The sequence below is a fragment of the Ptychodera flava genome, chromosome 3 (assembly GCF_041260155.1).
Source record: "Ptychodera flava strain L36383 chromosome 3, AS_Pfla_20210202, whole genome shotgun sequence".
NCBI lineage: Eukaryota > Metazoa > Hemichordata > Enteropneusta > Ptychoderidae > Ptychodera > Ptychodera flava.
Window position 1 is genome coordinate 34402705 of NC_091930.1, and position 26502 is coordinate 34429206.

Below are 26502 nucleotides of genomic sequence, written 5' to 3' on the forward strand. Positions count from 1 at the left end.
TATATAATACTGATGTCGAGAAAAGTTCGCTAGGTACACAGCTATCGTTTACATTATTTTTCATTTTGATACTTGACATCATCGTCTCTATGTCCTGTCTTAACTTCTGTCTCTGTCTATCCCTCCCGGTCTCTGTCTCCCTCGATCTGTCCTTATCTGTCCTCATCTGTCTGTCTGTCTGTCTGTCTGTCTCTGTCTGTCTGTCTGTCTGTTTGTCCCTCTGTTTCTCATTATAGTATAAATATCCACGGCTTGCTGACCGCGTGAGTCATTAAATCCCTACAAGAGTTATAATTTTGAATGCTGTCGCTGAGATATGTGTTACTGGGAGCTGTCGATGTGAAAAGGCGATGGACAGCGCTGAGAAAGTGACATTTTCTTGAAAATAAGCTTACAATTCAGTTCCGATCAACATAGATTTATGGATCATGATTTCGATGAACAGATGTTTCACAAACTGCAAATGTATTCTAAAACGTCACTATCATTAAAATCTAACTGTTACTATTATAATTAACTGGTGAATTATAATAACAGTCACATTATCGTTCATTGTAAACATTACTGCTTTTATACGGCTACCTCGGTAAGCCTTGCTTGCTAGAAAGACCGTTGAGGGCGCATCGCCTTATGGTTCAGGAGAGAGCTGCGTATTGAAACGAGGGGCTGTGACTAGAGTCTATAGTATTGCTTGGAAACTCGCCTTTCAGATTCTGATTTGTAATGTTTGGTGTTAGACAACCTGTTCATCCATCGCAACAATTTATCGTTACTTTCTCAGAAGTGAGTCAAAATGTATTTTTTTTTCATTGAAGTTTCATACTTGCAAACTTTGCTCTTCGGGAAACGAGTTTGGGGGTTATGCACAACGAGTGCCGTTTCAATGCGTATGTTTTGCCTCATTTCTACCTCCATTTTAGGGTGTAGGTTCGAATACGATAGAAAATCTACTGAATTTTGACCATCCACGGCCTCTGAAGACTATTTTCTTGTTAATTTCTGTATCATTCATTTGTTGCGACGACCGGACCCTCAGAACCCGACGTTTCACGAACGTATCGATGTGATTTGGCGGATACGCTCCGAGAGTGTGTTATCGTACGCGTTCTGTTTGATAGGGCAACTTAAAAATACCGGAATCGAAAATTAATATAATTCTGTCGATGACTGGACTGTGTTGATCGAGAGGGGGCAATGTATCTGCGTATGCCAAACCGATAATAAATAACACTTCAGTTGGCTGGAGATGGTGTTGAGGACATCTTTCTTTGTGGAGAGACGGCGATTTCGTGATCTCGAGTGACAACAGGAGAAAACAACGACGAGAGGGGTAATATTTCAAGTCTCGGAGGAAGGGCAGTTACTTGCCATTAATCATTCCCTAAAATTTATTCAATGAATACGAATATAACACGATGCAGAATGTGTGGAACCCCCAATGGTTGCAAATTCTATAGTATATACGATAAGCATATTGTTTACCCTGGATCTTCTGATGAGTAACTCTGTCAAAACGTGACAGACTCCATGAGTGGATGATGTACATATCCAAAACGAAGTGTTTTTCACCTTGGAAGCCTGTTTGACTGTCGGACACTTTATTGTACGCAGCGTTGCATCTGTCTGGCATATGGCTGTAGTGGCAGTATAATTCTCCCCTCTCAGCATATGACATACCACAGCCATGCATTCGCCACAATGCATAGTTACACCGGGTGCCACGCTTCTGTCGAGTGCAGCTGGAGCACATCTCTTCCTGCACTGTCACGTGACGACATTTCAAGACTGCCCTGCATTACTTCCGATCGGAGGCGAAATCATACATTATGGAGTCATTACATTTATTTGTGTAAGCGTTGTGTAGGGGTGTTCCTTTTTATCACACATTACCTTACGGAAGGTGACCCGTGAAGGTATATGTAGCACTCACCCCAACAAAAATAAACAACGCTCTCTTCATACAGAATTGTTTAATTGATAAACAAACATATGAGTTGCAATAACGCATACTAGCAGTTCTCGATAACATGTTTCAGAGGAAATGTGTTGATAATACAGATGGCATTTTCTCGTATAGATATTTTAGTATCCTCAAAGCACTCGAAGAAATTGTCTCTTTTGATTAAAATTTAATCACTCGCAAACTTGTAATAATATTTGATGAAAATGTGATCGACAAAAAACATGTTTTCACTTCTGTCGCGGGTACCACTGACGAGTACCAAACCGCAATGATAAAAGACTTTTCATTGATCGAAAGAGTGCAGCGTCGCAAAGTTATCTACAGCGGTGGGGGGACATTATTCCGGAACTCGTCTTCATCGATGACATCGCCAGGTGGCAAGTATTCACACACAGCGAAGTAGTAGGTGTATGGCCCTATGGTGCGACTAGTGGCGAAGCCGCAGCCCACGGTATTGGTGTCCTTCCAGACCAGCTGCGTGAAATGCCCTGGAGAAAAAAAAACGAATGATGAAATTGTTACTGGACAGTTTGGGCTACTCGAACATCAAGCAATTGTTATTGAACACTCTATTCCGTCCTGAAAGAAATCTCACAACTCAGTAAAAGTTACATCAAATCACTTCAAGAATTATAACAATATATCAACTTTCTGAGCTTGGGCTCTCTGATAGCACCCATTTCTCACACAAATAGCAAAAAGAATAAGTGCTATACTTCCCTCACATTATATTCATGTATCGATCATTTTGAAAACAATGTAACGAAATTCACTGTATATTTCAACGTTCCTTAGTTTCAATTTTACCTCTCCAATGGCATTTTTGAATCACAAGATCAACTTCCATTCTAACATACCTCGAATCATATCCTCTGTTTTTCTCCAAATGTTCGGGTTTTTTTTCAAAAATACGATCCAAAAATCTATGTCTAAATGTGTCTATTACTTTACAATGCCTACACATGGGAAATTTTCTTTCACTGAAACTATTTCAGATTGAAGTATTGGTATGCGTTAAGCCGTATAACTCTTATTTCTGGTGCGACTCTTTCTGCTATTTGTTTCATCATATTTGCATTAACATTCTCTCTTCTTTATTTCAATTGCATTTGTAATCTTCAAAAATATTTCATTAACATATTCCGGACAAATTTCGTTGTAATCTTAGAAAGGTTGATTTCATTACTTTCATTGCTCAAAAAATGTATCTACATTTATTTCCTGTCACTCGTACAAAATTCTGTTGACAAGCTCCACAGCAAATTTCTTTTATTGCCCCTTTTAACATTTCTGGCGCATAAAACACCATGCCTACAAAAATCTATATAAAAATTAGAAAGGCCTCTTTAGGATGTTATACATGTCAATATGTGTATTGCTAGGATTGTGCAACGCATAGCACTCTCTCTACAATTTGGTTGAAACACAAATGAAAACAACATTTCCCATGTTGCCTTTTGGTCAATAAATTTCTTTTCTAAACCAAGTAAATTTTAAGGCATGTCCGAGTTCGTAAAAAACAGGAACTATGGATGACAATGAAACACTTCTTTTAATTGTTGAGAACAATCAATGAAGTCAAACACCCATTGATCATCTTTCTTAGCCCTTTGAGTGCTGTATTTTCCCACCAAAATTTAAGTTCAACATTTTACCTATTTTCATGAATTTTTCCGTGATTTTTCTGATAATTTTGGACCAAATGAACACAACATTTCATTGGCCACAGTTTTTTATCAAAATTTTGGCAAAAATCTGACAAACTTTGACTTAGGTATATTTTATAAGGGTACGGTGACGAAAATTTACTTTGGCGCATCAGGAAGCACATTTGATACTTTGGTTAGACGGTCGGTTTTTCAAGCGTTTTATCACCTACTGAATATATCTCAGAATTCGTGAAATCGAAGGATTTTTCAAAATCGATGAAAAGAACTGCATCTGGTATTTTGTATTTGTAAGTGTAATTGAATATATCTTGTATTATAATCTCCAGCTTGCCGTTCATATAACCAACTCGATCCCGACCAATTATTGGCTGGCAGCCGTGAAAGTTTACATGGAGGAAAACACATCGGCAGCAGTCGCAGTATGAGCAATCGTGAGCATTTTTCTCCCCTGTCTGTTCGTCCATCTATTTCTCTGAAACCTACACAGTCTCTGTTAATGTATTCGCATGTTTTACATAACGGGTCAACGTTCCAAGTTCGCCGTGATTCTTTGCTCACACCACAGTGGACCCAATCATTATATAATTACCTGCATCGGGCTGGAAGCCGGGATTTGCCCAACGATATACGGAGATTTCATCGTACCACAAGCGAGCGAACCCGTAACCTTTCGAAATAAAAATCACAGGTGAGAGTGGGGGGTGGTGTTCACAGTCTGGTTAAGGTAGTATGCACCTCGAAAATGAAAGACTTAAACTTTTGCTCTAACTTTCCTCAAGGAATGTTTCAATCATTCTCTTTCAAAATCAAGAATAAAAACAGGGGGTCACCATGCAAATTTTGGTACTAGAGAAACAAATTACCCAAGATTTACTTATATTAGAAATTCAAAATGGCCGCCATCCCTGTGTTAACTCTATGGAGGAAAATAATTTTTTTTCGAATTTCGAAATACTAAGCCGGTGAAAAGTTTTCTTTCACCAAGAGCTTTAAAATGAATCCCCACATGTCGTATATTAGATGAGAATTGTAAAAGTTTGAGAGTCCGAATGTCTGTCACCGAGGTGCGTTCTACCTTAATTAGCCTACAGAGTGAAAATGTCATTTGGATCATTTGATTATATAACACGTTAGTACTGTGTAACCTTATGTTTGTACTTATGGTTCTGAAGTGTTTTGTTTGTATGATCATTTGTCTGTTTTGATTGAGTTCTATTATGTGTATGTGTAACCCTGGCATCATTTTACAAGTGGTATAGCCACAAACTGATGACGTCAAATCGTTGTACACAAAACACAGACACCCTGTAATTATGGCATTGTATGTGTACGGCGATTTGACGTCATCAGTTTGTGGCTGTGCCACTTGTAAGATGAGGCCCTCATCCTAGAGTAAATGTCATTGATGTTGTCTTGTAGGAATTTGATACTAATTCTACTGAAGAATGGAAAATTAAATACCAGTTTGGCCCTCAGCGTTAGACAGACCATAGAAGTCAATATTCTCTCCATATTCCAAGGTCGAGTGCTGGATCTGAAACCGAGCCGCATTGTCGAGGGCGACACCCCTGGCGGCCTCAGCCAGCTCGTCGTCCCACTTGAGTGGCTGGACTCCATGCAGGCAACGAAAGTAGTTCTGGGCCTCGAGAATCTGCTGTTCTAGATCTTCCAAACCCGTGTTGCCGATATGGTTCGGTTTTGTGCAACCGTTGGCGTCAGTTTCTCCCCAGCCTGACAACAAAGGACGATTTAACTGTAGTCATGGGGGTCGTAGAAATGTCTGTCCCCAGGGGTAGGGGCGGGGATAGGGTGTCTTGGTCTCAGCACAGGTTTCTTCTTGCTATGTTTTATTGTATTTCAATGCCTTTGACTGTATTGATGCCAATAAAGATTTATACTGCCAACCTTTGGTGTCTTGGTCTTATGTTCGCACTGGTCATACCTTGCTGGTGCGTTCGTTGTTGACTTTGTCAAAGTTAATCCTGTAATAATCTGGTGACAGCGTCCACAGATTAGTAATTTATCCTTGCTTGCTTTGGCGCATTAAGCACTAAAACGCATCAGATAATTGACAAAACTTCGATAAGTAATCATAAAGGATAAAAAAGAATTAATTGTTACTTTCTATATACGTTTGTACAAGTATGACCGGTTTACCCTCTGATGACAGTTCACGTACACGATGTCAGACCCTGTAGGTATAGATTTTCTGTTATGTGTAAAAAAGTTTGACATAAATTTGCAATTTTTACCATGATTACTATCTATTGTGTTTAACAAGGGACGTATTGTGCCATCATTAACTTTGCAATAGTAACTGTACCGCCCAACTTCCGATATTGTCAGCTGAAAACCAGCGTTACTTCTAAAAACGGGTAAATTTTGCACATAGTTATTGACACAGAGGGCGCCCTTCTAAGATTCAATCCCAGCATTATTTGCGAATGTTCTCGTTCATATGCACGACAGTTTGCTCTCTTCTTTGAATTTTTAGGCGCGATAAGAAATTTTGTATCAGCGACAGGGTGGATAATAATAATTACTCGCTAATAAAAAAGATATATTTATTAATGGCATGTAATAAATAATAGACAGCACGTCTGAGCTGAGACCAATACACCCCTCAGTACCCCGCCCCTACCCCTGGGGACGGACACTTTTACGATATGCTGTAGTGAGCGGGCATTACACAGAAAGACACATTTGCATGCGATTTGAATGCCAAGGTGACAGAATTTCTTATGAAGACTCAATCACGTCCAATTTTCTCTTATAAGAAAGTTTTCCTACTTAAGACTGATCACATGACCTTAAAGAACAATATCCGACGAGAGGATGTAAACATTGCATTACGAGAGGACACAAGAAAGGACGATTGTGACTTCATAGACACAGTCTGAGGCTTTTCAGAGTGGAAGGAAGTGTGCAAAGGAAGTGTACATGAAGCCTAGGCCTTTAACTTTTAATCGGAAGCCATCATTCTAATTTGGAAGTCAATAAGTTTTTTAACAAGTCATGTTTTGTTGAATTTTGAACTTGAATGTTATCGCGATAAACATTTCAAAGAAATCGTGTTGAGCGATGCTAAGTTACCTGCCGTAAATATGCTGCAGGTAAAATAGTAACACTCTTTTGTTACATACCACAATGATCTTGTTTCTCATCGTCAGCCTCGTCACACACGATAAATCCATCACAGATTGCATCTTCAGCCATACAGTAACCACTACGGTCTTCACATTGCCAGGGGTGATTCGGATAAATGAGGGCGCATTCATCTTCGCCATAAATGACGCCCTTTCCTATATCTGTTAGATAGGACAGCTTTGTCAACATTGAATCTCTCTGAAAACCTATAAAAATTCTCTCTCTCTCTCTCTCTCTCTCTCTCTCTCTCTCTCTCTCTCTCTCTCTCTCTCTCTCTCTCTCTCTCTCTCTCTCTCTCTCCTCTCTCTCTCTCTCTCTCTCTCTCTCTCTCTCTCTCTCTCTCTCTCTCTGTAAAACTCTTTAGACTGCACTCGTCGCGTACCGGTGAATCCATGTTTGTTTAGCGGCAAACATGTCATGGTTGCCGAGGAAGGGAATCCGCGTTTCGCAGTGGCAACGCTTGCCATGCGCATGCGTATTTAACTACTTAGAGTAGTCCGGTCCCCTGTCCCATTTGTGGCGCTTGGTCACGAAAATAGGGTCAGGTATGGGCTTTTGTAAGCATGGCTATCATTGGTCAAAAGTACGAGTGAAGTCATTGCGTTATATTTATTTCCCTCTTCAGCTTCCCTCGACTTTAGATTTCGTATGCCCATGGAGTAATTTTACCTCCATAGTTTCTCGAACCAAGCATCCTATGTCGAGATTGAATGAAAAATGAAAAATAATTATTTTTGAGTCATTGCCATGCATGCGAAAAGAGGGATAGATAGTCTGTCACCATGGTCACAAGATCACATCTGAGAAATATAGACTATAATCAATATTATCACTACATGCCGTCATAGAAGATAAGAGCCGGATACCTATAAGTGTAGCCGTGCAAATAACTTCAACGTTTGATGTTGTGTTGTCTAATTGCCGAGCTTGGCACAATACAGATGTGCTGATCACGTGGTCCTGACAGGTGACTGTGCTCATTAATATGCAGTCAAAATTCTGATTAAAATACTAGCCCACATCTGACCCTATTTTCGTGAGCAGCGCAGCCAGCGGTAGAAATGGGATAGGGGACCAGACTACTGGCTGTCGAGGGTACTCGGTGAGTCGCGGCGAGGCGATAAGGGGTTTTTCGTAGTTTACTTCGGTTTGTCTCGTTAGTTTCGTGTTTATTCTGGTGTAATTTTTGACTCCGATCACTGACGACGTGTGTTTGATCGCTTTGCGCTGGAGGTATGTGCATGTCAGACTCGGAGACCGGGAGTAAAATTACATAAGATTGCTCGATCACATCCATGGCTCGATACTGACACAATTATATAAGCACGGTCATGATAGGTAACAGGGTTTGTTTCACTCAGTCTGTTGGGGGATAGGCTGGGCTGGAGGAATTCAGGCGCGGTTTGAAAATTCTGGAGGGTAGTAGAGGAAGGAATTGAAAGTATTGCTCTGCATACGGGGGAATCCTAAAATATTTTGGTCCTCAATCATTTTTGACGTTTTCAGATTCAATAATTTGGTAGGTAGTGTCGTGAAAAATAAAACAACATTTTGATTACATCCAATGGCTCTAATGTTTGTAATAATAAAACAAAATCTGGGACCATTTTGTCGCATTCCGTGAAGTTTATTCAAAAAAACATGTGAAAGCGTATGAATGCAATTGAATTCTCACAAAAAAATCAACAAGTATTACACATGTCATGTAGAGTGTCGTAGAAGATGCGACCGTTGATATTTTTAATGCTCTGTTGAATGTATCAAATTTTCTTGCTGTCTCCCTACAGCATGCTGAAACACACAATATTCAGTTTGTCACAAAGCCTGTACGTGTAAAAACTATCGGTACCCGTTGAGTTAGAATCAATACTGAAAGTAATTCAATTGTCACTATGATACAAATGCACGGTACACATACACAGGCTGTGATGGCAAGCTGAATACTAAACAGTTCAACATGCTGTGGGGAGTAGAACAAGAACGCGGTTGTATAAACTGAACAAAAATGTGTCGTCAAAATTAACAAAGTTAATACAGTTACTGCCCTGCTACTGTCTACTGGCAATGTCACTGCATTCTCGCGAGCCAGAGCAGAATTTACGCTCCGCTGACCTACGCAAAGATCAAGCATTACGCTGTTGCCGTAAATATGCGTTTGGTTTACGACGATGTACGGCATACCTGCAGTGACGGTGACAGAGACAGCTCTGACTCTGATGTTGTTGAAGACGGCTCTGGGTCATGTGATGCTCATGGCAGTGAAACTTTACTTGTACACGAGATAAGGCCGGGGAGCAACACGGCCGGGAAGACCAGGAGACGTGACAATTATCAATAAGCAATTGCCAAAAGGGACAATCGGTGTATCAATGTTCACAAAATAGTGCTGATGAAAAACAGCGTATGTCCTTGAATGTACTGGTAGGGTTTACTCTTACTCCTGTATGGCTTCCTGTAATTTGCCATTTTGCATAGCAGATATGAATGATCAGAAGGATATGTTAAGGTATACTGTCACCTGTTCCGATTTTACCGCAGTTACCATGGAAAGAGAAAATCTAACCAATCGCAGATTTTAAACGAGTGGCCGGTTTTTAAAAACAGCGCACCCACATAGGCATTTTGAATACCTAGGAACGCCCCTTTGACCATATAAGGGCATATTTAGATTACAGCTGACTGTATACCTTAAACTTGATGTTTTTCTCAACATTGTATCATGTATCAACGCCATGTTTCTTATTTTTTAAAATCATGTTGAAATGCATGCTTGAAATTTCTTCACACACTCAGCTTGAATATAATGAATTTGCAAACAGTCTTATGATAGAGGCATAACTTGATATTTCGATGTATATGAAATACAACTGATAGCAATAGTGAAACGCCCCTCCCTGTAGATATTTTACCTCGAAGCGTCCCGCACGTGGCCAAGGCGTGTGAAGGTCATTGACTCAGATCGTACGAGAAACAGATAAGAGATAGTGTGATAGTTTTGTTATTATTGGTTAAGATTTGAGTGAGAACAATCGAGAACGGGATGTTCTATGGTGTGATCTTATTTGATCTTAAGAAATGTCAAAGACTGGCGGGAAAATTACCACCGGAAAAATTTTTGTAATTATGTAAGTCTTGAGATGTATTTAACTTTGTAGAGAGCTTAGACTAGAGGACTTGAGATCAGACCTTTGACGGTGAACGACACGGTCGCCATCTTGTAATAAAGTACAAGGTTGTGTTACAATCTACATCTTTGTGTGTCAGCTTCAGTTACTGAAAGCATTACGATCCAGACTGGTACCTCAACTAGTAATTCCCTAACTACGAGAGCGACAATATATACAAGTGTAAATATGCACATGTATAGATTTGTGTTGATGAGCTGAATACGTCAACAAAATATGATTACAACCCTTTGAGCGCCAAAGTCAATTTTGGCACCTATAGAAATATACTCCAGTCAATTTTTTTTTCAAATTTTTGTCAAAACTTTGATAACAAACTGTAGACAATGAAATATGATGTTCATTTGGTCCAAAATTATCAAAACATTTCAAAAAATTCCCAAAATTGGCAAACTGGCAGCAAAATTTTGGTGGGGAAAATTACACTTAAAGGAACTAGAGTTACTATAAAAAGCAAAAACACTGCGGAGATCACCAGGCTTGATTTTCTACACACGTTCTATGAAAAGTCACTGTTTTTTTACGAAAATCACTTACAATCAATTTATAAAACCATTCATTTCGAATTCATGAAGTCAATGAGATGTTTATGTTCCAATTGTACAATAACATCAATGTAAACTTAAACCGTATTGATTCTAATTTTAATATAAAAATGTGAATAAACAGATATTTTTTTTTTATTTTTTAACCACATTTGCTATTATTACATCCGAAATTTCAGTGATTAAAAGTTTATTTGATTAACCTTTCAGTATTGTCAATTTTGCAACCCTTTCATAAGTAGTATCAAAAGGTCATGTCTTGTACATTAGAAGAATGGTAGGTCACCGTGCTCAGTTTTTAAACAAATGGCAAAATACAGCAAGGACACAATGTAGGGATTAATAATTTACATATATATATGCTTTCTCATGATCGCCATTTTTGCTCACGTGTTAACACACGTGAGCATATGTCGCAGCGATGTCTGTCTGTCTATCCGTCTGTCCGTCTGTCCGTCTGTCTGTCTGTCTGTCTGTTGGTCCAATATCTCAAAAACAGCTGATCAGATCAGAATCAAATCTCTTACATACATTCAGTTAGCAAATGGCAAGAACTGATTAGTTTTTGGTGGATGTGGCTGCATACTTTTTGCTCATTTGCATAATTAATGATTTTAGAAAAAATGGCTATATATTAAAAACGACTACACACAATTTGATGAGATTTGCTGCAAATGTTGATCACACCAAGATATATCAGCAGTGGGAACCATTAAGGGTGACATGAAAGATAAATGCCAATTTGCATATTTAATGAACTTTCCTAACTACGGATATATGTCTGATTTGACTTGATCAAAATTAACCAAACTTGGTATGTATATTAAAGATACCATGATTTATATTATTGAAAGCCATTAAGCATTTTAACTTCAGCCAATTCCTATTTGCATATTTCATGAACTTTGCTAATTAGGAATATATATTTGAAATGACTGGACCAAAGTTGATGAAACTTGCTACATGTATTGAAGCCACTATGATACAACATTTTGAAAGTCATTAAGCATTTTTACTTCAGCGAATTCCAAATTTGCATATTTAATGAACTTTCCCAATTAGGGATATATATTTGAATTAACTTGATTGTAGTTGTTGAAACTTGCTATATACATCAAAGATACTGTGATATAACATTATTGAAAGTCAAAAGACATTTTTACTTCAGCCAAAACCTAATTTGAATATTAAATGAATTTTCATAATTAGGGATATTTATCTGAATTGACTTGATCAAAATTGATGAAACTTACTATGTACATTAAAGACACTATAATACAATATTATTGAAAGTCATTAAGCATTTTCTCTTAAGCCAATTCCTAATTTGCATATTTAATGATCTTTCCTAATTAGAGATATATGTCTGTATTCACTGACCAAAGTTTACAAATTTGCTGACACATATTGCAGATACCATGATACAACATTATTGATAATCATTAAGCATTTTTACTGAAGCCAATTCCTAATTTACATATTTAATGAACTTTGCTTATTAGGGATATATATTGGGATTTACTTGATCAAAGTTGGCAAAACATGCTATGTACATTTATGATTATACCAGGTACTAGGTCAAAACAATATCGAAAGACATTTCACATTTTCATGTCAGCTAATTATAATTTGCATATCTAATGAGCTTTCACAGCTCGGCGTATATGGCTTGAAGGACTTGGCCAACGGTAATTACACTTGCTATATAAAGTGATGATACAATAAGAGCAGTCAAATAACTTTATAATATTTTTATTTCAGCTAATGACATATTTGTATACTTCATGACTTTTAGAATTAATCGGCAGTGATTATTGTTCATTATGTTGATCATAATAATTTCAATGAAGTTGCAAACATGTGGCAAAGGTTCAAATTTACACATAACTTCAATATAAAATGAAAAACGTGAGCATTTTCAGTTCATATCTGGTTGGTTCTAGTCTTCAGTGGATCAACGGACCTGGCAGATTTAGATTGACTCGAGTCGACTTTGATCACTACGGAATATTCACGTGTGCATCATCGACGGTAGTACGTGTCGAATGTTTGCGAGCAGAACTGCGCAATACATGTTTATCTTTCCGCGCGTACATCCCGAATATTTGGCCATATAGTTTTTGGGGAGAGAGGACTTGAACATTTTTGGTTATATAGATGGGGGATTTGAATGTACTTTAGGTTATGGAGGGGTTTCAGTTCTGAAAAAATAAGATTTTAATCGCGATTGCTCCATGGCCCCAACCATTATTTATTACCATGCCCTGCCCGTCGCATTTTGATTGGGCGAGCTGAACCACGTGACTGAACACAAATACACAGTAATGATTTGTTTACATGCCCGTGAATATGAATGATAAGATTAACATTTCAAAGTATCGTAAACTTTACAGCTCAAACGTAAATCATAATCAATCACAAAATAAAATGGAGCACCTGTAGGTCAAGTTGAGATACTTTTTTCTGAAAACATCTCCGGATTTGCCAATTTTTTACAGCACGCGTGACAGTGCGTCGCGTATTGCCTCAGTTTCTGGGGCCCAGTTGTCGTTCGCTCCTGAAATTTTCGCAAATTTTGACGGTTTTCTTGTTTTCGCTGATAATATAACGGAAATAACAGACTCCGCTCTGACCATTAACGTTTTTTGTGGACGCGGCTCGAGGAAAGCCAAATTAACAGGCTCGGCAAGCCTCGCCCGTTAATTTGTGGCTTTCCTCTCGCCCTTGCCCACAAATAAACGTTAATGGTCAGCGCCGCCCGTTATTTCTATAATGTAGCCTTACCTACAGTTCACTAAAATTGCGTCATAATTTCATCCCGGCTGCCAGAAATCGCGCACTGTCACACATGTACCTGTTGTCAACGACTTGCATAAGTGCAAATCCTACTATTATCGCCGAAACATTTTAACATCGCGGCGTTTTTGCTGCCCCAAAGCCAGCATTTACAGTTTGCGAGGATGTGAACGTAATATTTCTATTATTTCTCCTGTAGACAAATATGATTTTTTACCGGTGTTATTTGACTCTTGGCGCTTGTCAGACAATATTTCCATATCATTTTTGTCATTTTCATGATATTCAGTTTGTTTTCCCCATCATTGTATATAGTTTCTTGAGGTATATAATTCAAAATTAAATTTTGCTTTTGTCCATGATAAACTTGAAGAGGGTTAACCTTACGTATCTCATAAATTAAAGGGACATACTGTTGACTTGCAGTCCCTCTACACAAAGTGAAACTTTTTTCATTTATAATGCATTATGGATTAGTGTAAAAACTTGTTACATATATACATATATAATAGTGTGTGTAGGAACCAAGCACACTTTTAGAACAAACTGCAAACGCAATAATACAGATAAATTCACACAAATGAGTTGCCTGTATTATATGGTAAAACACGTGAATTCACATGAATCCACATGAATACAGGCTTGATGAATACAATCAATGGATTCTTGACTGTATTCATCTGTATATGCACTCTTCAGCTAAAATACAGGCAATAATCCATTCTAATTCAATAAGTATTATTGGGTTTTCATTCAGTTTGGGCATGCCCAAATTTCATTTTTCTTGTGATGGACACTAGATACACTTGTAATCAAAGAGAAATTCAAAAAAAGTTACAAACTTAAGCTCTCTAATGTGCAGTACTATATACGTTCATATTTACGTAAGCACGGTGGAGGGAGACGGTAAGTTTCTACTCATGGCTGTGGCACTCACCTCGTTTTGAAATCTTTCGCATAGGCCCTGTACCGAGATCTCTGAACTGCATTAGGCGACAATAAGAACAGAAAGGTTATCTTAACAACAATTAACCATTGTAAACAGAAATGACATGTATGGAAAGCCGTAGGGGATCCCTCGGAAAAAACTCTTTCCCCATTGAAAATGCATGGGTAGAAAACAAAAAGTTTTCCGTCGAAATATACAACAAGCAACCTAACGGCCGATATAGCTCCGCTGTGTTTATGTAGAGAATAACTATTTTTTGACACATGTTGATGAAGAAGTGGAAATCTTTGATAGCTCATTTCAGTGGCCAGAAAAAAAGTGGCTAAAATAGCTGCAAAAATACACGATTCATAATTTGAATGTATCACATTGGATCATCCCTAAGAACATGTCAACCAAAGCTATCTGACGAGTACTTTTTTGAGGATGAAATTTTCTGACCAAAATGGCAAAAGTTGCCCCAAAATAAAAATTGCAGATTTCACCATAATCATATCCCTTGGAACCTGTATACCAAATATCAAAGCTATCGACTTGCAGTTTTTGAGAAACAAATTTTTTGACCCAAAAATGGTAAAAATTGCCCCAAAATTGCAGATTTCATCATTATCACATTTAGTTCATCTGTAGGAATCTACATATCAAATTTCAAAGCTATCAGACCAGTACTCACTTTGAGAAACACATATTTTGACCAAATATGGAAAAAAATAGCCCAAAAAATACAAAATTGCAGATTTCATCATTTCTTCAATAAATATCATTTAGATCATCTGTAGGAACCTCTATACCAAATTTCAAAGCTATCAGGTGAGTAGTTTTGGAAATACATATTTTTTGACCGAAAATGGCAGAAATTGCCCCCAAATACAAAATTACAGATTTCATCAGAAATTCAATATATATTACTAAGCTCATCTGTAGAAACCTGCATACCAAATTTCGAAGCTATAAGACCAGTCCTTTTTTAGAAACACATTTTTTGACCAAAGATGGCCAAAATTGCCTTAAAAATGCAAACTTGCATATTTCTGCACAATTTGAACAAATCTGAAATAGATCATCCCTAGGGACCTACGTACCAAATATCAAAGCTATCTGACTGGTAGTTTTGAAGAAGAAGATGTTTAACTTTTTTTACCAAAAACGACAAAAATTGCCTTAAAAAACAAATATGCAAATTTCAGCACAATTTGAACAAATCTAACTGAAGTCACCCTAAGTAAACTCTTATTATGTTGCAAAATTACTTGTATAGCAAAAATAAAAACTACAAATTCCGTGTTTAAACTTGGCTAGAGAGAGAGCGCGGAGAGAGAGGAGAGAGAGAGAGAGAGAGAGAGAGAGAGAGAGAGAGAGAGAGAGAGAGAGAGAGAGAGAGAGAGAGAGAGAGAGAGAGAGAGAGAGAGAGAGAGAGAGGGGTGTGTGTGTATTTTGTGTGTATGTGTGTGTGTTCACACGAAGCCATGTTACTCGTCAATCAATGAAGCAAATCTGTAAGTTTAACCATTCGCATTCTACTTGGAAATATCCATGGAACTATATTTATTTTGTACAAGCTGTACAGGCTGCTTGAAGTTACAATAAGAAAGCTTAAAAGTGCAGTAGCTTCATAAAATTAGTTCAGTTTGACAACTTAACCACTAATACTAGTGTAGGACACCTGTAAATTTTTGACTTAAATTAATTTTTATCATTATGACTCTATACAATGATGCTATCAATATTCAAGTTTTTTTTCCGATGTACATTGATGACTGCATGGAATCATAATTGTGAAAATCAAAACAAATGGACCCTGCGGATTTTCCACAATGTATATCAGACAAAATACACAACAATGGGATGCTAATTCTCACCTCAGCGATGGAGTCCCGGAGAGGAACACGATCAACAAGGCAGTTAGACGAAGCATGTTCGCATACAATGTTTTTATCACGTTTTCTTATTCGATCATGTTCGATGCTCTAAATAAAGTGTGAAGCGAGATCTTACGACCCTGCATGCACTACAGTGGACTACCACCCGAAATGATGTCAATCTTCCAATCTCACAATCTACCTCCCTTTGTAGCCCCTGCATGCAAATTTATCACGTGACAGTCTCATCGCCACTAACCACTCTTTTTTGGGAGTGGATATTTAGCCGAGCGGTTTCTCCCTGTGGCCTCTCCGCTAGGCGACTGATGCCGTATGTTGTGGGTTCGAACCCGATTGAAAACTAGCCGTATTTGTCATCATATTAAGCAATGTATGAATTCCTTGAACGACAACATCCGTCATATCTTTTGGGTTTCGCTCTTTTAGTATTTTGCTGAGGCTTGGATAAAAAAGATATTGGGTAACTACCGACAAATAAGTCAGTAAATATACCGTTAAAAAGCAAGTGTACATCCGTTTTTCGTTTTTAATCAGACTTGAATGTTAAATGCCTCCACTGAGCAAACACTAAGGAGTGAACTTAATCCAAAACACAGGAGCGTGTGGATGTATCTTTTGGCCATGAGAAGTCCACTCAAGGAGATCAGAGTATAATATGCTAAATTGCACTATCAATTTATTGAGTGACAGTCACAAGTCGATGTCAATAAATCAAGAATCAGCGAAAAATACTCTTTAAAGGCCCGTATTCAAAAGTTAATGTCTTATATTTTAACACAGATGAAAATAGCAATACAACTATGGTATTAACACATATCGTACAGATAATGGCATGAAGACTTCAAAGTTGCGTTGTAACAGCTTGCATTCCAGCAAGTTTGAGTCAGATGTTTTGAAGTATTGAGACAAGACATAGGGAAAACCGATTTTGAAAGGTTATGCAAATTACGTGTCACGTGATAGTTATGTTTACAATGGTGACACTGTGGTTACCAAAATGTTTCACTATATCAAGGCTTTCAGGATGTGTATAATTTATTGGGGTTCTGAGCTTATTAATCACCAGAGAATTGTTAGATTAAAAAGGTCAATTTCTTGTCTTGGAACCTTAAAGGTACATTAGCTGTAACTGTTGACTAATTTTTCACTACTCTGTTTCAATGCATCAACTACAGAATTTTACTAAAATTCGATCATCATGAATAATGCATGCCCGGTTTCCTGCTTGCCAACACAGCCTGTGTATGTGAAATGACCAATGTTATTGTTGATAAATGTATTCTAGTCCGGACCTGAATACAAAATTTAAACAATAACAATGTAGATTATACATATAGGGTATATTTATGAGCTAAATATTATGAATTTCTCCATGGTTCAGGGATTCAAACCAGAAACTGCAGATGATACACAGAACAAACAAAATAAAAAAAAAATTGACCAAAGTTACAGCTAATGGATCTTTAAAGAGTTTTACAAGTTCAAATTCGATAATTGTTTACTATTCGTTTCTTCTCAAAGAACAGACAAGGAGACGCATTTATATTCTAGTTGTACTTGTAATTTAGAAATATTCTTTTTCTACTTGTCCTACAATATACGTGTCGAAATGATTTAGATTGATAGATGCTATCATTCTTCAATATTGAACTAAGAGTACATCAACAGATATCGAACGGCGGAAAAACACTGATTTAAAGATTAACGCGCTGTTTGAACCAGAGATACTTAACGATTACCTGTCTGGAATCTTCAGTCATGTGACCCTTTCAAAACAACACATAAGATGATGCACGAATACAGTAAGCTGAGGGCCAGGGTGGGAAATTTCTCGGCGGGGAGAACCGTGCAGTGGTTTGTGGGACTATTTCGTATTTCTGAGGCATTTTTTCTCGCGGTACTTCAATGACTCCTCAAACCGATTTTAGGCCAACTTTTCATGCATCATTAACTTGCCTTGAAGTCGTTAGTATCAAGTGTGCCCACGATGATAACACTGTCAATTTGTCCTGGACACCATGGCAAGAAAATGCTCCCCCCCCCTCCCCAGGCACTGCGTGCAATGTGTCATCCCTTTTGAATATGGTAGTGTAATACTGTTTTCGTGCTGTTATATTTTCGGTTCAATATAATGTGGTACGATTTTGGTCGTTTGGCCATTTGTTACTTTTCTCAGTCCTTTCGTCACGCCACAGCTAATGACCGATAAAGGATATATTTATCGTCTTCAATGCGCGAATTGTCTGAAGAAGTAACTCGCTTTAGGTGTAAGAGATGGGTTATTGTTATTTTGGTTTTTCAGTCTGTTGTTTTCTTTCTTTTATGAGATTTAAGATGTTGGTATTTTGTTATTGTTTCGCTTTGACGGAGATTTTGAAAAGAAAGAGGCTCGCACTTTAAACACCGAAGTGTTGCTTTGCTACAGACCAGTGACGCCTTGCAGACGTTGCTGTGGCGATGCTAAGCTGTCAACACCTTCGACCCAGATGACACACACAATTACGTCACCCTATTAAGGGTCATTACCCTGGTGAGGGTCATCCACCTTTCAATTCTCAATACATCATTACCTTCCAGTCAGACAACAAATATCTTATCAGTTCTTCGTCTGTTACGACAATGTTCTATTTTAGGAGATAAAAAAGAACACAGAAAAATCGCTCAACGCCCATTATCTTATTTGTGTTATATGTTTCATTTTTCAAGTGATACTTATTTACAATTCTTAACTTCACATACGCTGAGCTTTACTTATATATAATTCTATGTACTTTGTAAGTGACTTTTAATTGGTATCTCAGTAGGTGTTTTAGTCGCTTTAAGTCAGTCTATTTTTCATTGAAATAGCATGTAACAACATCACTTTATATTTACTGTAGGTCACTTTCTCTTAAGCGATATGCAATTTTCGGCTGTCGCCATTCCCCTCATTCCTTCGAGCAAACAGGAATCCTACGTATTATTAAATATTTCGGAGAGTTTTAACGCTCTTTTCCTGACGTCGCAATTAATTTGGAGTACTTAATGATGCAATGAAATCCTATTGGCGATTGCGGTTAGGAGTGGGGAGGGATTGGATAATTTTTACGGACATTAAAGAAGTGTCTGACGCGCCCAACCTCCGGGAAAATTAAAACAGTCTGACCCCTTCAATAACTTTCAAAAACATGATAATGCTCCCTCAAGCCAAAGGTGACAAAATTGGTATATGTAAATTTAATTTAATGGCACCCTTCAAGATAATTTGAACACAACACAAGCTAGTAGAGACGATTGGGTCGGAACAATTTATATGCAAATTTAGTCACTACGGATGATTTTATCATCGCTACAGTATATTATGGAAGCAGACGTGCTGTCGAAAAATATTGAAAAAAGATGACAGCATAGGGTTAACATTCTGCCAGACAAACAAGAAAAAGCTAGGAATTATGCAGATGATACAACTTTACATTTGATAAACGTTGAAAGCATTACGCAGTCTTTGAAAATGTTCAACAAATATGAATAAGCAACACATGCGAAGCTGAGCAAGAAAAAAATGTAAGGGTTTATCGGCAGGGGGGTTCTAAAAACCTCACTATTCCAGTGGATATTTTTTGGGAGAAGGTTTTACGAAGCTTAGGAGTAATCAGTAACACAACTACCCCGTTTTAATATGCCATCGAAAATAGTGGATGAACATTGAGCTATTATGTAAGATTGCCGCATTTCTTGACAAAGTTCAGTGAACTTAAAGTTGTTGGCGGCGTTTGCTGAATGTCGAAACCTGAATGTCGAAACCTGGCAAACCACCTGGAAACCAAGTAAACCAGGATAAACCACCCATCTCAAGCAGTGAACCACTTGAAACGAGTACATTACGTACCAAGAGGCAAACTCTGATTCCAAACTCCACAGAAACGCACCACCAAAGGTCGGTAGATATATTGTTCGTACTGTTCAATGCCAAGTTTGAAGGGCCCAATTCTACTTTTTCTGGCAATGTTGCAGTCCCCAGTCACAATGTAAATATTATCAAATCATTATTCTATCTAAGTGTGATGAACAGGACATAAAGGCATTTAACACGATTGGAACTAATTTGGGAGAATATTGCATCTCGATATTTTTCAAATTTCTCAACAGTTTTGGGTGCCGTGTTGCTCAATGTTGCAAATTACTCACATAAACAAGTGCATTGCTTAAAGAGAAAAGCAGATGAGCTTACATTTGCAGACATGACTTCACTATCAAATTATCCCAAATCAGTTCCAGTCGTGTTATTTAGCACTTGTCGATTATGTGATGCACATTCTTCTTATTCATTTTCGACCAAACTGTATCATGTTGAATGACAATTTCCTACCCAGCCGAAAGAGGAACACATGTCGGGCAATTTACGGACACGACAAGTATTCGATTAGCAAAAAGCAGGAACATTGACAACGTCCGAAAAAAAAACTGTAGAAAATAAGTTGTCCTGTGAGGGCATTTCGTTCTGTAAATATACCAGCTGATCGTGTAGCGTGCGCATAACACCCGTTGTCATAAACGAAAAATCCTGCAACATGTCTTCCTCTGACAGCAAACATTCATCCCAATGGAATAAAAGGAAAGCAACTCCACACATCATTAACACGATTGGAAGTAATTTAGGATAATTGGATGGTGAAGTAATGTCGACTTAATCTGCAAATGTAATCTCACCTGCTTTTCTTTTTAAGTTACACACTTCTTTTTATGAGTAATTTGTGATATTTCAACATTCAGCTATAGGGCACCTAATATTTTTGAGAAATTTGAAAAACATGAAGATCCAATTATCCCAAATTAGTTCCAATTAATTCAGATAATGACACAATTTTCCATTCCTGTAGATCCTTTGATCTGATATCTCATGCAAACTGACAACTGTTTTTTTTACAAGGTACATAATGTATTGTCATTGATTGTTGAATATTGTGACTCAAACACTCCTGATCATGCAAAAAATGTAAAAATTAGTGTAAAATGTTATTTTCAAACAGTTCTACCTAGTGCAGAGGAGATACTCAAATTCATCATGGTTACTCGGAATTTTGGCGTTTCCCATCAAATTCCTCCGACCCCAGGGCCGTAAATAATTACCCCCCCTCCCAATGTGCTTGTCTGTTACTGAATACTAATTTTCAACGATTGCTCAGCAGACTTACATAATTGAAAGGTATCTTACATTTAGCTTTGGGGGAATGCCTGCATGAGACGACATTTAAGCTTATGTCAATGAGATAAGTAGGTCCCCTTAACTTGTTGATGCCATACATAGGATTTTGCCACGACCCGTCTTGCTCGGTTGTTTCAGCTGATTTCTGTGTGCGTTTCTGTGGGGTTTGCAATTAGATTTTGTCCATTTTATTGTGCTAATTTCAGGTGCTTCACTTCTTGAAATGGGTGGCCTACGCTGGTTTACGCTGGATTTGACTGGTTTCCAGCTGGTTTCCTAGGTTTCCAGGTGGTGTCGCGTGGTTTCTACCTTTAACCAGATATGAACTGTAAATGCTCACGTGTTTCATTATACCGGTATATTGAAGTTATGTATAAATTTGAACTTTTGCCACATGTTTGCAACTTCATTGAAAGTACTATGATCAACATAATGAACAATATTCACCACAGATTAACTTTATAGGTCATTAAGTATTCAAATACGCAATTAGCTGAAATAGAAATAGTTAATTTCTTTGACTGCTGTCATTGTATCACCACTTTATATAGCAAGTGTAATTGCCTTTGGTCAAGTCCTTCAAACTATATATTTCAAACTTTGAAAGCTCATTAGATATGCAAACTATAAATAAGCTGACTCGAAAACTTAAGTGCGAAATGACTTTCAATATTGGTATAACCTGGTACAATCATCAATGTACATAGCATGTTATGCCAACTTTGATCAAATAAATTGAAGTATATATCCCTAATTACGCAAGCTCATTAAATACACAAATCAGAATTAGCTGACGCAAAAATGCTTAATGCCTTTCAATAATGCTAGCCTACATAATAGTATCTTTAATGTACATAGCAAGTTTCATCAATTTTGGTCATGTAAATTCAAATGTATATCCCTAATTTCAAATATTCATTAAATATGCAAATTAAGAGCTTGGTGAAGTAAAAATGCTTAATGATTTTCAGTAACGTCGTATCATAGTATCTTTATGTACATAGCAAGTTTCGTCAACTTTGGTCTAGTCAATACAGATAAACATCCCTGATTATGAAAGTTCATTAACTATGCAAATAAGGAATTGGCTAAAGTTCAAATGCTTAATGACTTTCAATAATGTTCTATCATAGTATCTTTAATGTACATAGCCAGTTTCGTCAACTTTGGTCTCGTCAATTCAGATAAATACCCCTAATCAGGAAAATTCATAAAATATGCAAATTAGGAATTGGCTTAAGTAAAAATGCTTAATGACATTTAATAATGTTCTATCATAGTATCTTTAATGTAAATAGCGAGTTTCATCAATTTTGGTCATGTAAATTCAAATATATATCCTTAATTTCAAAAGGTCATTAATATGCAAATTAGGATTTGCATATTTGCAATTTGGATGAAGTAAAAATGCTTAATGACTTTCAGTAATGTTAAATCATAGTATCCTCAATATGCATACCAAGTTTCGTCAATTTTGATCGAGTAAATTCAGATATATATGCCTAATTAGTAAATTTCATTAAATATGCAAATTAGTAACTATCTTTCATGTCACCCCTTAATAACTTTCAGAGCTGATATATCTTGATGTGATCAACATTTGTAGCAAATCTCATCAAATTGTGTGCAGTCGTTCTCAGTGTATATCTGTTTTTTCTAAAATCATTAATTATGCAAATGAGCAAAAAGTAAGCAAGCCACACCCACCAAAAACTAATCAATTCTTGCCATTTGCAAGCTGAATTTATGTACCAGATTTGATTCTGATCTGATGAGCCGTTTTTGAGATATTGAGCACACAGACAGACAGACACACAGACACACAGACACACAGACATCGCTGCGACATATGCTCACGTGTGTAAACACGTGAGCAAAAAATCGCCAAACTATTATGTAAGATTGCAGTATTTCTTAACAAAGTTCAGTGAACTATGTTGTTGGCCATTTCATGTCAAGGCGGGATGGTAAATTTGCCGTAAGGCAGAACGCGCGTCGGAGATTGGAGACAAGCTCTGAAAGACACACAATTCTCTTCTAATCTACCACTTGTTGAGGCTCCCTTTAAAGCTCTTGGAGTTAGAAAAGTTATGTTTCACTGTCTTAGTTTTTCGAATATCGAAAATGTTATTGTTCACCAAAGAGTTAACACAGGTATGGCCTTTAATTTGAATTTCAAATATCGGTAAATCTTGGGTACTTTGTCTCGTTAGTACCAATTCCAAATTTTGCATAGAGACCCTCGACTTTTTATTCTAGATTTGGTAAGAGAATGGTCAAAAGTATCCAGTAGAAAAGTTTGCGCTTAAGTTAAGTATTTTGCTTTCGAGGTGCACACTACATTATACAGCAAATTTTCCCCGATGTTACAATCTGATGTAACTGTGAAGTAATTTTCACTCCATGGCACAACCGTACACTGGAAAATATAAGAAGTAGTGTTTTGCGTTTACTTTATTTACAAAGTAGATCAAAAGCTATGATAGTACAGCACTGTCCTTGTGCTTTTTCCACCCCCAAGTGCAATGAGCTCAGCGTACGTCGTTCGTGTACTAATAGCTTGATGGTAATGTGAGTGCCTGATATTGTCTATTTCACATACGCAAAAGGGTTAACCCATTCGATTTTTAGGGATGTTTTGGAGCACAAATGAATGAGAAAAAACACCTATTGTACCATCAGAAGATTAATGTTCGCCCACATATGTTTTGGTTCCAGTATGGTGGAGCTTTTTAATATTTAACATCGTACAACGCATGCAGATGAACGTTTATTTACACAATATTGCCACGGAGTTTTAACCTAATGCAGCATGTAGATACAAACATTAAAGATATTTGCATATGTGTACGTTTTCTGCCCCAGCAGTCATGTAATGTGTGACATAATTATTCTAATATCTGTTACATGAAATGGCCATGAGTAAAAGAGTAGTCCGGAAAGAGAGTAACTAAAAACTTGCGTGCTCATAAAATTAAAAAGTAGCAAAAATAATGCCATCTCATTATTGTTTGAGGACCCGTTGCAAATGTCAACTGGTCCACTCATTAGACCCTGTTGCCATCACTGTAATTTTTTCCCGCCAAAATTCTAGTGCAACATTTTACCAATTTTTATGAATTTGTCTGTACTTTTTTTCTAATTTTGGACCAAATGGACATTACATTTCTTTGGCTACAGATTTTTTCTCAAAATTTTGACAAAAATCTAAGAAAAATTGAGTGCGATTTATTTTATAAAGGGGGCCAAAATAGACTTTGGCGCTCAAATGGTTAAAAACTACTCGTTCTGAATACTTGTGGAAGAGACCCACAGTTCTAATACCGAATATGCATGTATCAACCTCCTACATCATTGGCATGGGGTATCATTTGACTTTAAATGCTATGTCTGTACATAGGCAAGTGTGCATTACAGATAAGCTTCCCTGGTAAACTCAGCGGATCAAGCTCTCTGTGGAATGGCTTTTTTTCCAGAAAAAAAGTGATATCGGTGCCGGAATCTTTCCATTTTGAAATCCTCTAGCGATGTTTGTGAATGAAGCCAAGTCAAGTTAAATGTCCAACCTCGGAGATTGAAAAAGAGGCACTACAATACTCGGTCAATAAAGCTTTTTTGGGAACGACTACCGATTTATGTCGGACCTTGCACTGGATATCAATGGTTTACAACACTGTGGGCTTCTCAAATGATTGACTCCATACGTGCCAATGTGTAGAATTGGCCAATGCGCACAGTGATGGATTTGCCGTTCGCCCTCAACGAGGGCATCGCTTAATACTTTTGTAGCGAATTTTAAAGTTAATATATTTTCCCCGAATATGAATCCCAGGCTTCTTTGTTTCTTGATTCTTTGATTCTTCATTTAGGCTTACCTTAATCCTCGTTATGTTTCCCTGCATATTGAGAGATTGCAATCTTACCGTACAGTTGAGTAATGTGGTTTAGCGTATTAAGGTTGTTTTTTTAAGTCCATAATGGGTAGAATGGACTGAAAGATTCAGTCTTGTGCGGGCGCTCCGGCGCACTGCAACTTAAAGGGTGCGTTTGGGCGTACCGTTCTCGTCAGGAGAACATCCGACGAGGGCGAGCTTCCGATAGCTGTTCTTGTTCTTGACGACCAAACGACACAGCCTCGCTTTGGCTGAACTTGGTACAACTGTGATTTAGTCACGGCAACAGACAACTGTCACAAAGGAGATCCTGTTTCTATAGTGGTAGCGTTCATACATAAGCTTTACCCAAATATTACGTTGAAGACGTTCGTTGTATTGTACAACAGTTTACTCTCAAACATTTTCGACAACACATCAAAATCGAAAAACATCACATGTTTGGGAAAGATCAAACTTGTAATAATAATTCACCTATCTCGACTTGTATCCTGAGACGTTTTTCATACAATAGCAACATAGCACTAACATTTTATTTTCCCGCGGCTGGTTTCCGCCATCTTGTTCTCGTCTGCTCCCGGATCAGACCAGGGTTGTGTTCTTCGATCTCGGAACGAAGATCTGCTATTTCCGGAAAATATAGCGAAGAGAATCGAGCCATCTCGGCATATCCGAGCACCGTTCTTGTGTTGGGAACAGTGCAGTGCGCCCAAAGGGTCGTAGGTCGCAGTGCGCCCGCACACGACTGAATCTTTCAGTCTGGGGGTTAAAATGATACGCAACGATTCTAGTTGTGAACGCCGAGGTGGGTTTCCGTACGCCATGGCTTATATGGCCAACAAGACACATGGCCAACAAGACGCAAGTGGCGAGGCACTCTTTCAATGGTAGCCGGCAATGTATTTCTTGCAAAAAGACATTCGTAACGATTTCGTTTTGGCGTAGTCATGCATTGCTTGATGTATCAGCGGACAATATTTCCTTGAGAGCGGGCGGGGGCACTACCACCATCACGCTCTCGTAACTTTAAGGTGCCATAGCCGAATTGGATTGCCCATACATACTTTGAAATGGAGGCGAAATATGCAATCCGAGTCATTACATTTCATTTGTTTAAGTGTTGTTTTGGGGGAGGGTGTTCCTTTTTATCGCACATTACTGTACGGGGGTGACCCATGAAGGCTAGTAGAGCATTCACACATAAGAATACATCATAACGCTCTCTTCACATGAAATTGTTTAATCAACAAACAAACGTTCGAGTGGCAGTAACTCTAGTAATAGCAGTT

At 37.8% G+C, this 26502-nt stretch overlaps 1 protein-coding gene across 1 annotated transcript; it reads right to left on the reverse strand.

Annotated features, from left to right (window-relative positions):
- Positions 1–1936: 1936 nt before the first annotated feature.
- On the reverse strand, positions 1937–14285 carry LOC139126324 (Golgi-associated plant pathogenesis-related protein 1-like). The gene is made up of 5 exons (XM_070692400.1): positions 14244–14285; positions 6777–6941; positions 5095–5364; positions 4223–4300; positions 1937–2451 (listed from the first exon to the last, which is right to left on the reverse strand). The coding sequence occupies exons 1-5, from the start codon at positions 14263–14265 to the stop codon at positions 2282–2284; spliced, it is 705 nt and encodes a 234-aa protein (XP_070548501.1). The 5' UTR covers positions 14266–14285; the 3' UTR covers positions 1937–2281.
- Positions 14286–26502: the final 12217 nt, after the last annotated feature.

Bases quoted from the DNA above. Each gene is read 5' to 3' on its own strand.
- LOC139126324 (XM_070692400.1), bottom strand. From the start codon at position 14,265: ATGCGAAAGATTTCAAAACGAG. The intron at 4,301-5,094 runs GTATTTAATTTT...TTATTTCGAAAG, and splicing joins TAACGCTGAGGGCCAAACTG to GTTACGGGTTCGCTCGCTTG. The intron at 2,452-4,222 runs GTAATTATATAA...TTTTTTCTCCAG, and splicing joins CGGCTTCCAGCCCGATGCAG to GGCATTTCACGCAGCTGGTC.